At 53.9% G+C, this 12435-nt stretch overlaps 1 protein-coding gene across 6 annotated transcripts in view; it reads left to right on the top strand.

Annotated features, from left to right (window-relative positions):
- Positions 1-12435, top strand: part of RALY (RALY heterogeneous nuclear ribonucleoprotein) — a 142160-nt gene that overhangs the window by 121957 nt on the left and 7768 nt on the right. For all 6 annotated transcript variants that reach the window (XM_075517127.1, XM_075517122.1, XM_075517126.1 and 3 more), the window contains 4 exons: positions 2828-2900; positions 10864-10911; positions 11173-11333; positions 12025-12138. In XM_075517127.1, coding sequence (XP_075373242.1) covers positions 2828-2900; positions 10864-10911; positions 11173-11333; positions 12025-12138 — 396 coding nt within the window. The remainder of the gene's footprint in view (positions 1-2827; positions 2901-10863; positions 10912-11172; positions 11334-12024; positions 12139-12435) is intronic.

Raw genomic sequence — 12435 nt, 5'->3', positions numbered from 1 at the left:
AGGCAATGACTCCAGCCCGCGGTGGTACTCGCCCCTGCAGGGGCACAGCTGGCTGCGCTGCCGTGGGACAGTTACGCGCACCGCCGGTGGCAGGAGGGTTCCGCCTCCGCCTGCTCCGAGTGCCAGGGATGACTTGCAGGTAACATTTTCCAGCGCATACCAGAATGAATGAGCAAGGCAGCAGCATCTTTCTAGCTCGCATCTCCCAGCTAAGGTCAGCTCTCAAGCTCAGTAGTCTAATACCATTTCTTCCATTTTTTTCTTTTTTCTTCTTCTTCCTCTGTCATCAGATATGCGAACAATCAAACTTGCATTTTAATTGATCAGCAAGATACTGAATGCATCACAAAACTGAGGTGTTTGAAGCCATGGCTGTAGCCCATCACGGGCGGGGACATGGACTGCTCTGCCAGGCAGCTCCTGGCAACCTCTGTGCTTTCTCCAGAGGCTCCCGGACGCCCCAGTCATTGCAGGAGGCAGTTGCCATCCCAGCGAGGGGAGCTCTGCACTGGAAGCTGGATCCACACCATAACTTGTCCCTGCCATGATGGCTAGACAAAGCATGACCACCCCATTTAGTGTGGGCAAAGGTGCCTGGATAGGAGCAGGAGGGGTAGCTACTGCCCTGGGGTGGGCAGACAGATTCAGCGATGCAGAGGAGGGAGCCAGAATGGGAACGAGGTGCAGAATCTGTCCAGACTGCTGTGCCTGCTGAGCTCTTGTCTCTCCTTGTTCACTATCAAGGGAATCCTGAGGTGTCTGACTGCTCATCACCACTACAGGTTGAAAGTATAAATTTCCCAGTTTGTGTGCATGCCCCGATAAAGGCTCCACAGTGCTGTTTCTAGGAGTTCATACCAGCAAATTGAGCTAATTGATGTCATTATCCACCATTGGGCTTTCGTTGCATCTCCCGTGAAGGGTGTTCATCAGCATGGTGCTGTCGTTAGCTCTTCATTTTTCAAGAAGAACGACTGGCAGCTGGCGAGATGCACCCTGACAGCAAAAAGGGTTCCCAACAAGGGAACTGGAGCTGAGCAGGGATGTGCTCTGGGACGCACCAAGGAAGCATTTATTCCTGTCTTCCTTTACAGCAGACAGCGTTGCCAGAACCATTGTGTTGCTCAACAGACTCAGAAAGGCAACCGCATGCATAATGTTCACACTGGCAGCAGTTGTCCACCAACCTGTCCTATGGCCGTGCCCGTCCTTCAGGCTCAACGTCCTTCAGGAACTCCTGCGTTCCCCCTAGCAGCTGAGTATGGGAGGAGGGAGGGGGAAGGCACAGAAAACACGCTCTGATCTGAATGGGCCTCTGGAGGAACGTTCAATGTAGCAGCTGAGCAACACCACAGTCGTTATGCAAGCTTCTAAATAGGCTCAGCTCCAGCTTCAGGAGGAATGATGTCTCTTGCTAGACCCTAAAAGGCAGTCCAAGGAATTGCACCGCAAGACGTTTGGGCAGTGGGAGCATGTCCGCGCTCCTCCGGAGCCGTGTCCCACGTGTGCAGGCTGTACTCCTCCTGCTCCGGTTGTTTCAGCAGTGCCGCAGCTTGCTTGTGCTCCTGAAGATTTTCTTGGTTAATAATGAAGTCAGCACCCTGTTCACTTTGGATCACTTTGCAAGCTCTTTATTTTGACGGTGAGCAGACCAGCCTGTCCACGTTTCTCCATAAAGTCCCTCCATGCAGCATGAAAAAAGCGACGATTAGTGAGCTTAAACCTGCTGAGTTTCATGGCATATCCTGCAAGCGCTGAAGAGGTGAGAACTGAAATATCCCGGCTGGCAGTGACAGATCCACAAACCCTGCGCCCCAGCTGGAGACCTTCCAATCCACCTGCGCCTCAGAGGCTGTAACTCGTGCCACCAGCTTAGCACAAGGACCTGCCCCAGTGCTGTGGGGCAGCCCCTGTCCCGCCCAGTGCAAACGGTGCTTTGGTCTATGGAAGGAAATCCTGTCTGGCTTGACTCAGATCTGGCATGCTCAGAGGTCTGACACCTACTTAGACAGAAAGGACCTGAAGAACAGAAAAAGTTTAGGGCTGATTGGAGAAGCCAGCAGGGAATTTGCTCGCTCGTGCGCCAAGAAACAAAGAGGGGGTGAGGCCTCGTGCTCCCAACAGCTCATCTCTCTGCGGCTCCGGGGCCACGCTCAGCGTTAGATTGCCAGGCTCTCGGCAGCCTCCGTGAAATTGGCTGTATCACTTTATTCTCACGTCAAAAGCACGTTTGGCACCGAGTCCGAGGAGAGAAATTTCCTCGGCGGATTAGAAGAGCTCATTCTCACCTCCCCTGGTAGAAGATGCTCCTCCGAGATCAGCTGGGCTGGCTGCAGGCGTGTGCCTGCACCCCGTGCAGCTTTTAACGCAGCCCAGTCCACAGCGATGCCTGGCTGGCTCGTGCTTAGCATTCATTTTTATTCTAGAAGGAGCAAGGGATAAATTGTTAGCAGTTAGCAGCATGCAGCGGTTTTATATATTGTCTGTGCCTTATCATTACAGCACGGAGTTCTCCTGAGAAACCTGTCTTGAATTTGGGGGGGGGGAGTGAGACCATGTGCAGGGCGTTGACTTCAAAAATAAATGGTTAGTAGCTTTGTAGAGGAAAAGGAAGAGGCTTGCCAAGTGCAAGAATATATTTGCCTTCTTGTGGAGGTCCAGCAGGGCCCCAGACATGCTAAAAGCAGGTGGAAATGTGGTGGGAGGCGTGGAGGAGTTTGTTTCTGCTGGTGGCGGGGCTGTGCACAGCCTCCCTTTCTGCGTGGTCGGATACGCTCCCAGTGAGCGTGGATGTGCCGCGTCATAGCTGCCCGTCTGTTCATTGCAGATATCAACATGGCCGGGGAACCTAAACCCAACAGACCTAAAGGGCTGAAGAGAGCAGCCTCCGCGTTGTACAGGTAGGTCTCCACCGCACCACCTCCCTCCGGCGAGGTCTCCAGGCTGGTGTTTCCTTCCGGCTGGGGCTGATTTTCGCACCCCCCAGGCTGCTGCCCGAGCTCCCTGGCCCCTACCCCAGGCAGCCCTGGGCCACTGCTGCACGTTCAGATCTCCTCCCATGGGCTTCTTGGCCTTTGCAATGCCCCTCGGCGGTAGGCTGCAGGGAGGAGAGCCTGCAAGAAGTGTCAGCGGCAGACCCAAGGTTGGCCAACGCCCGTGGCCTTGTGGGACTCTGCTGGGCATGAACCAACCTGTGAACAGTGTTGGACCTGGAGATCATTGGAGAAAAGGGGGCAGTACCTGCTTTAAGCACATCAGAAGTCTCAAAAGAGATATAACAAGAGGAGCGCTCCCCTCCAGCCCCAGCTCCTCCAGCTGGGGAGTAGGAGTGGGGCACAGTGGCATATGTTGGGTGTTGGGGGAGAACAGGGATAAATTAGGGAGAGACGCTGGAGAAAAGGGCAAGAGAAGAATGACAGGGAAAGGGGGAGAAGGAAGGAAGGAAGTGGGAAGCCCTTGGGGCAACAGATGGAGGTGGACAAAGGAGTGGCCGGGGGAGTCCCCAAGGGAGCCAGTGCTGTGGAGCAGTGACCAAGGGATCAAGGGAATGGGAGGGACAAGTGGGACATGGAGTAGGTTTGTGGGAGATGTAGGGTGTTACAGATGTCAGAGTGAGCCTTCAATGCCACTGTTGCCAGCTCTAGAGACTTTATCAAGATTTTCATGAGAAGTGAAGATTTTCAGTTAAGCCCTGGAGTCTGGAGTCATGGGAATATGGGAGAAACTCATTAAGTTCTTGCTCCTGAGGTTGCAGAAGGGAAAACCTGAAAAGGTATTTGGAGAGAAGAGGTATTATACCCTGCAGGTTACAAGAACCCAAAAACAAATAACAAGATCCCAAAATGTGTTTTATTCATAAATTCTCATTGTTTTTATGCCAGTCTCATGGTATGGAGACTGGGGCACTGAGTCAGGGTTTAGAACGTGTGATGTTGGGAAGAAAGGACTAAAATCAGTATGAGGGTTACGGGTGGGTGTAGTAAAAAAGGAAATCATGAAAGAACTGTAGATTTTTCTGCAAAAAAAAGAAAAGTGAGAAGGATGAAGAGAAATGAAAAAACCCTGTGATTCAGACTCGGCCACGCAGTCCAGCACCGGTGTGCTACAAAATGGCAAACCGCAGTGGTGGCAACGCTCTTCTGGCACAGGCAAACCCAGCAGAGCCTCAGCCGCCCTCCCACCACCACCACCCAGGCGTCTGTTGGGACCTGCCCCAGTCTCTCAGCTGAGCCCTTCCTGTGCAGCTTTCACCAGGCAAATTGTTCCTCCCACCCGGGCCAGCTTGGCCCTTCACCAGAACTTGGCCCTCCACATTCACAGGGGACGCCAGTCGAGGGGAGGGGGACTCTCTGTGCATTACCCACGCTGATGTATGGAAATAGAGATGACACAAATCCTTCTATTTAGCTGCACGTATACTACTTAAGTGGTGCTGGTAGCCATAATGCAAATCAATTCGTTCCATACATCTTGCAATAAAGAGCATTTCATTTACTCTTCGTCCGTGCCTTGACCGCTAATCCATTTCTGTTGAAATGACCAATATTTCAGACTTCCAGGCTGCCATGTAGATGAAGAGAGAGCGAACGAGAGATGTTCGCTTCCTCCCACAAATATGGATATGCTAAAATATGGGCCAGAGAACTACACTGCTCTGAGCTTCAGCAATATTTCATCCCAGATTGGTGACAGATTTAAACTTTGCCATCTGGACTAGCAGAACTTACGATATCTCACGGAAAGCAGGGAATGCAGGTTCGCAGTGAGCCGTGGTTATAGCTTCCCTAACCATCATAAATTTTTCTAAATGTAAGACTTCAAAAATCACAGCACTATAATTTACAGAAATGCTGCGTTAAACACATAAGATGATTTTTTCAAAGGTTGGGGTTTACTTTGCCTCTCTCCAAAGTCTGTATGAGAGGGTCAAGGGGAAGGGAAAGGACATCTCACTTTGGACAGAGAGGAAGCAGCAATCTTGACAGTCTTACTTGATCCACCAGCCCAGGGCGGGTATCTGAGTGTTTAGCAGAAATCCGTTGGGACGTGGCCTCCCATCTGCCTCCAACAGGTAAAACATTCACCCAGGTTCATGCCATCATAAATTTTCTCAGGTGTCTCCACAAGAGCGACCTTCAGTTAATATAAAACCTTGCTGTCATCACTGCTCTCCCCTGACCTCCCTGGATCTTCAGGGCCTCCCTCCCTCCCTCTGCCTCTGGCATTTGCCAGAGCATCCCTTTGTACGTGCAAGGTCCCCGGGGTGCTCCTGCCTGGCACCCCGGCCACCGCTGCTGAACGCAGACGTGCCTGGAGATACTGCAAAGGAGTTAGCGAGGGTGGCTGGAAAATGAATCTGTGTTTTGACCATGTCCCCCAGGTATTCACATCCCGCGTCTCAAAACCTTTTGCCTTCTGGCCGTACTTTTCTTGCCTGCGTAGCGAATGTCTGGACAGGCTTTCCTCGGGCGGTTTGGGCCACGTTCGGGTGGGTGCCAGCGATCCCGCTGTGCTGTGCGCTGGCTGCTCGTTGCTGCGGGCTGGGAAGGGAAGGTGGCTTTGCCCCAGGGCAGCGGAGTCTGCAAGGGCTGCACTTGGCGTTTGGACGCACAGATCTCTGCCCTTCCCTGGAATGCTGGTGCTAATGTTGCTCTGTAGCCAAAAGGACAGCAAGGGCAACCTAAGCGAGAACTGCAAGAGCAACCGAGTGTCTGGCAGCTCAGTGGCCCAAGGAACTGTCTCCAAAATGGTGGCAGACACAAACCACCGCCGACTTATTTTCACAGTCTACAGATGCAAGTGGACGCTGTCCTTCCAGCTCAGCTGGCATTCACATCCCGTGTTACACCCCTTACCATCCCTGCAGAAAGCTGGTGTCAGCCCATCTCCAAACAGATCCGCTCCTCCCACGTCTCGGCAGCGGTGCTGGGAGCCACGACACCCCGGCCAGCCCTGGTGCCAAATCCACACAGACGGGGCTGAGAAACAACCGCGGGGCGGAGGAGGAGGCGAGCAATGGTTCCAAAGCCAGCAGACCCAACGCTGGCAGTAGGGGTGCGCGCGCTGTCCCAGCCACAGCAGCCCCTCCGCAGCCCCGGCGCCTCGGAAACGCCGGGCTCCCTTCCCACGTTTCCCTCCCGGCTTCCCGCTACCCCGGCCCTTTGCAGGAGGAAGGAATCTCACACCAGATACACAGGATCTTAAAAGCTCACCATTTGATCAACGCCGGATTTTCCAAGCAGCGTTCCAGCGAGTATTATTTCTACTGCTGCAATAATTAAGGTTGTGCAACCGTTAATAGAAGGATGCGAGCTGAGCACAACGTGTCGCTTGTGATTATCAGAGCGGGGCTGTCAGCCAGTAATTAAAAGCACAGCCGCTCAAATGTACGTTTGCTATTCAGGTACCTGCTCAGAAATGGCACCGCAAATGTAATGTAAAGGCAGCACATACAAACAATTGCCCTTCGATTACGAATATTTGGATTTTGAACCTTTGCGAGTCATTAATAAATGTTATTTAATTACTAAAGAAAAACAAAGCAGAAGAAATGCATCAGGAGGTGGCAGCATCATACCTGACACAGCCTTACAGCCTTCTGCTGCCTCTCACTCCCACAATCAGTCCCTGCTTTATTTTTAAAGGGCGCAGTGTCACCAACTGATTGAAAAATGGCAAAAATTATTCCTGTACACAAAGGAAGCCCTGCCAGGTCACTGAAAAATGATCCATCAGTCTCAGGAAGGTTTATCCTACGTGCAGTGAAATTTTCAGGCACACAACATCCAGATAAATCACCCACACTAAGGCACTCGCTTTTTAGTAGCTTTTTTCCTGCACTCGTGTTGGAAGGCCGGCCTTTTGCTCAGCGCCTGACTTGCAAGCATCCAGCCACTGCCTCCCTGGCATCATCTGTAAAGCCATGACCTGACTGGCATGTCATAGCAGGGTCATACAGTCACAGACTCCCGAAAATCCCGTATTTCAGCCTGCTGCCTTCCTTGAGGGCTGTCTCGTGGTTAGCAGGTACTGAAAGTGGTCCCGCCAGAGGCTGAGATCCCAGTATTTGCCATCCTGCACCGCACTGGCTCCAAGCGTGGATTCATCTCACGCGAGTTCAGCCCCCTATGCTGTCAGGGCTTTTATGTGGTCTGGTTGTCTGGACTCCCTTTTTGCTTGCTGGATAAAAAAGCAGTTCTTCACCCGACAGTATTTTAGATGTCTGCCTTTGGATGTGACGTTCCATGACCTGGGACTGCCTCTTCCCCCCGGCTTGGATTTATCCCTTTACATTCCCAGCGTCAGAAGCCAAGTGAGGTGAATCGCACTGGTTTTGGGAAGTCAGGACCAGCTCCCCGGGATGGTTACGCTCCTGATTCCTTTTGAAATGGGTGGAAGTGGCTTCAATCCCCTGAGTGTTCAGGGCCAGCACAGGAGTACCCCCCCACCCCCCTGCTTTTCACCCACAAATATTAGGAGATGCCCCTGGACCCACTGCCCTGCAGATGAGGCATGTTGGAAGCCAACTCCGCTGCCTCTGTAAGCAAGCTGCAAAACTGGGCCAGTAGTTTTGGGCCACCAGAAAAACGCAAGGCTGCCCAGCTTTGCTCACACATTCCCTACTGCAAATAGCGTAGTAACGTTTGCGGTGTTTATTAGCCACTTCAGATACCAAACTGCTGTTTTGACCAGTCTTGAAACAGGCTTGGGACTTCACCTGAGGTTTTAGGCTTCTCCGCCCTTCTCCAGCCCGCAGCAGGCTGGGTGTACAGGTACTTGAGGCCAGGCTTTGTCCTGGTGGTGCTGTAGCAGAGCACAGGAGTGAGGCGGAGGTGTCCAAATGCCGCAGGGCAGGGTCGGTGATGGAGATGGAGGGTGCCCACCCCGTTCAGGGCTTCATTCCTTGTTCCTAGATGCACGGCTTTGCCCGGGACAGCGCTGACGGCAGCAGGGCGATGCCCGTGCCATGGGCTTGGAGCTGCAGCTCCTCTCCATCCCCGTCTCTCCAGGGAACTGGCCACGTGCGGAGCCCGGTGTCCACAGCTCTGCCAATGCGGCTCCCACCAGGGAGCGAAGGCTTGGAAGAAAAGCCGGCGCAAGACCAGTAGCGTGAATAGGGCAAGAAGAAAGGAGTGCGGGTGTTTCAAAATTTTGCCAAATGCCCTCAAGCTTTGTGTTGTTTATGAGCAAATGGTCCAAAGCTCCCTCCAAGCCACAGCGAGCTTCCCAGCGAGAGCAACAGCCCACGGAGGGAGTTTTTGCCGTGAATAAAGACACTGCTTCAGCCCGGTTGGAGTCCTTGAGCTGCAGGGAGATGCCACTGTCTTCTCTGGCCTGTGGCTACAGAGCACATTGGCTCCAGGGCATTGCTGGATCTAGCCAGAAGCAGTTCACCAGAGCCTGTCAGGATTGACAAATACTACAAAATTGCAGCAGTTTCGTTTAACTTGCATCTAAGGAAAAAAACCAACCAAACAAACAAAAAATGAAGAAGGGGAATCTGACAGTGTAGAAGCATCCTAGTTCAATTGCCCTTTCAAATGACTTCCTATTTTGATTGCATTCTGTGTTTATTGGATTCAAACAGAACCGGAGTCAAACGTCCTTGGTGATCAGAATAGATTGGTGGGCTGAGGGGAGCTATTTTCTTGGAGATTTTCTGTATTTCCAGGTTTCATCCCAGGTTAGAATGAAAATCAAGTTACCAGTCACAAAAATCTGCATGAAAATACGTTTCCTTGTTCCTTACTGCCCGTCTCCTCAGCCAGAGAAGCAGGCTGGTTATATTCCAGCAAGAGCTGACGTGGTAGGCATTACCTTTCCCTTTCAATTCAGAAAAGCACACAAGGGAATAAATACAGATCACGCAGTGGCTGGGACAGAAGGCTGCCATGGTATTCATTTCTCCTCTGTGAGCCCAGCAGAAACATTGTCTACAAGTCAGGTCAGAAGGAGAGGACACCAAGGCTGAAAAGGTGCTGAAATTCATCTAGGCTGAGACCGTCAGCAAAATGGCTATTTTTCATCATGCAGTTGAATTCGGAAGGCTTATGGCAATAACACTTCCACAGTCACATCTCCCCCCACCCTGCCATTGCTGCTTGCTCGGCAGTGAGACCCTGCACCCAGCGTCCTGGCGACCGTGGATGCCGTGGTCAGCAGCTGCCCAGAGATAAGGTCCAGTTTTATAAAATACCTCCTCACTTGAAGTCACCGTGGCAGTGCATGATGGTGGCAGCAAACCCCAAAAGAGGCAGTAGGTGCAGATGCTGTCTTGTCCTTAACCCCTTGCACCAACTGCCGTTGGCCCCAGGGGAGCCCTGGTGTCTCCAGCCACCCAGGGTGTGCTTCAGGTCCCCCCGAGACACAGGCTGAGGCTCCGCATGCTGCCACAGGCTTCTGGGGAACCCAAGGAGCATGGAAAAAAAAACAAAAAACCAAACATTTGAGAAACCAGCCAGTTACTGAAACTAAAACATTGGGTGGGAAGCCCAGTGCCAGCCTAGGCAGGACAGGCGTCCTGGGTCAAGCCTGGAGTTCCTGGTCCAACCACGCTTCCCACTGGCCGTCCTGGCCAGCCACACGCTCTCGTCACTTCTTGCCTAAGATGCAGGACACCAAATATGCTCTCAGCTGCAAACTTGAACGCTCATCCTTCCCTCTCCCCATGCCCCAGTTTCTCCTGGCTCGGAGTCCGTCCCTCTCCCCATCACTCTCTCTTTCTTCCCATTAGATTTTCTTTTTTTAATAAGCCACTTCAAACCGTTTCACAATGCAGGACAGACTCTTTGCTTTCAAGGGCTGCAATAACCATTCTCTTTGTTAAGAGCAGAGAGGAGGGAACGTCAGCATAACTTCTTATTTAACGAGCATTAATCCAGCCAGCAGCACATAAGGGAACCAGACGCTGTGTTTAGCTGGGGGTAGCTGGTAGGTTCAGCAGCGTGGCCCTTCCTCGCTGCTGGGAGCGTGCCAGGGCGTCAGGCAGCACCAGAGCGGGTCTTGTCTCTGAAGAGCTGCGGTCGCCCGCTGTAACCGCCCGGTTTGTGTCGCCTTGTGAAAAACCAGCTGCAGCAAGAGAGAAAGCGTGTTAGTGGGTCTCCAGGGAGTGAGAAATGCATTGCTCCAACTTTGGGTTAAAATGCAGTTCAAGCTTAAGAAAACAGGACGTGGGCAATGTCTCACTGGGAGGAGAGAGGTTTAAACATCTTTGATAGTGAGGATGTTAAATTAATAAATATCCCCTTCTTCCTGACTTCTCCCCCAACATTTATATATGTTACGAAAAAAAATCGTACGAGGGTGGCGGCAGGGCAGTGCCCTCCTGACACGGGCACGGTCCCGCTGCACAGAAGGCCGGCCGGAGGGGTATCAGCAATGCCGTGAGGACAGTTCAGCTGACGCTTTACAGACACGACCCATCAGCCGTACTTTCAGCTTCCCTGGGCGGCTGGCCGGGGATGGAGGGCTGGTCCCCGCTCCCCAGGCTCAGCCACCGCTTCGAGTGCAGGCTTCCCCACGGGCTGTTTGCGGACATTTCCCCCCACCCCAGCTCGTAGGTTTTAATCCACCTGCGCATCTTCTTGCTCCCCCTTGAGATAACCAGGTTAACGCTCTGCTGCCAACATCACCCTGTCCAGTGCATTCAGCCCCCCAGATCTTTCTCCCGGGCTCAGCCCCGCGCCTGCAGACCCTCGCGGCCGGGAGGACCAGCGTGCACGTCCGGCCAGGTGGAAGGACAGGGGCTCCCCTAGGGAGGGGGAATAAATAAAGGACCTGGGAGGCTCAGCAGGCGATGAGGGAGTAATAATAACCCATTGCCAGCACTAATTAACCCGTGCCATCCTGACTCTGTCTCTGCAGCGGTTACGACTTCGACTATGACTATTACAGAGACGACTTCTACGACAGGTGAGCGGGGCAGGCGTCAGCCGAAGGGGCTTTCTATGGGGCCAGATCTTCCCTGCAGTGCGGCTCCTGCTGCGGGGAGCGAGGTGGGGTGCAGGGGGGTCCAGCCCAGCCCAGCACGGTGGGGTCCGATGGCCAGGCTGTGCCCCGGCTCACCGCCAGCGCTGCTCGGGTCCTGGTTGCGGCACCCGATCGCCGGCATGGCGGGGCTGGGGGTGCTGCAGGGCTGCTTCGGCCCCCCCATCCTCCACCCCCCCGCTCCAGGCTCTTCGAGTACCGGGGCCGAGTCTCCCCAGTGCCCAGGGTGGTTCCTGTGAAGCGGCCGCGGGTCACCATCCCCCTCGTCCGGCGCGTGAAGGCGACGCTCCCCGTCAAGCTCTTCGCCAGATCAGCTGCCATCGCCAACAGCTCGGCCAAGCTGAAGCGTGAGTATGTGCGTGGGGTGCGGCAGCACAGCGCGGAGCCCGTGCACACGGACCTCCCGTCCCCAGGTATTCACCCCCCCAGGGCCAGATGCTCCCAGGGAAAACCTTAAAAAACCCAAAACATCTGGACACGAGAGCCCAAGCGAGGGCCTTTCAGAAGCCCGCGGGCTGCCAGTCCAGCAGGGGAAGGCGCACGTACAACCCGAGCGTGCCAAAGCCTGGTGTCAGCCTCCGCGACGTGCCTGGACAACACACACGCAGGCTTTTTTGGGTGCATACGACCACCCGCAGCCCCCCCCAGCTTTCCCTGCCGGTGCCGTAACAGGCAGCAGGGCGGCGAGGACTGGCAGCGGAGGAGGGCGCGTTGCTGCTCCGTGCAAAGCCAGCCTCCCCTCGCCTGCCCACCGAGCCCCTGCCAGCTGTGCCGGACGCCCTGCACACCGCTCACCGCGCTCCTTCCAGCACAGGCAAGCTCGCATGCGCCCTGCAGCGAGGTGCGAGCATCGCCGCACGTCGACCCCAGGGATGCGCGGGGTATGTTTCTAGTGTGGGGTATGTTTCTGGTGTGGGGTTTCCAGTTGATGTTTGAACCTGCTCCGCGAGGTGACTCGGGCCGGGCAGAGCGGTGCGGCCGGTGCCTCGGGCGCTCTGCGGGGCACTAAATGCCTTTTTTTCCTTCCTTCCTCCCAAGTGAAGTGCAGTGAGCTGCAAACAATCAAAACTGAGCTGACGCAGATCAAATCCAACATTGATGCTCTCCTGGGCCGACTGGAGCAGATCGCTGAAGAGCAGAAGATGTCCGCAGGTCAGTTGGGTGCGCGCGGGTGCCTCGGAGCCAGTCCGAGAACAGGCAAAGAGTGCGGGGCAGCGCCCTGCAGAGCCGGCCTTGAAACTGCCGCGGCTTAGAGCATCCTCCGGGCTCTGACGGCGAAGTGTCGACCCCCGGGTTCCAGGGTGGAATCACAGGCCAAAATTACATGCCAAAATTCCCTAAATCATGGAATTGGGTTTTAAAATCATGAGATTTTTTTTCTTTTGTCATATAGGGTTTTTTTTTTTAGCTTCCTTTTTTGTTCTGTTATTCTATTCCTATTCTATTCCA

This window comes from Mycteria americana, chromosome 14 (genome assembly GCF_035582795.1).
Source record: "Mycteria americana isolate JAX WOST 10 ecotype Jacksonville Zoo and Gardens chromosome 14, USCA_MyAme_1.0, whole genome shotgun sequence".
Taxonomy (NCBI): Eukaryota; Metazoa; Chordata; class Aves; order Ciconiiformes; family Ciconiidae; genus Mycteria; species Mycteria americana.
This window is presented reverse-complemented; position numbering and strand designations above follow the sequence as displayed.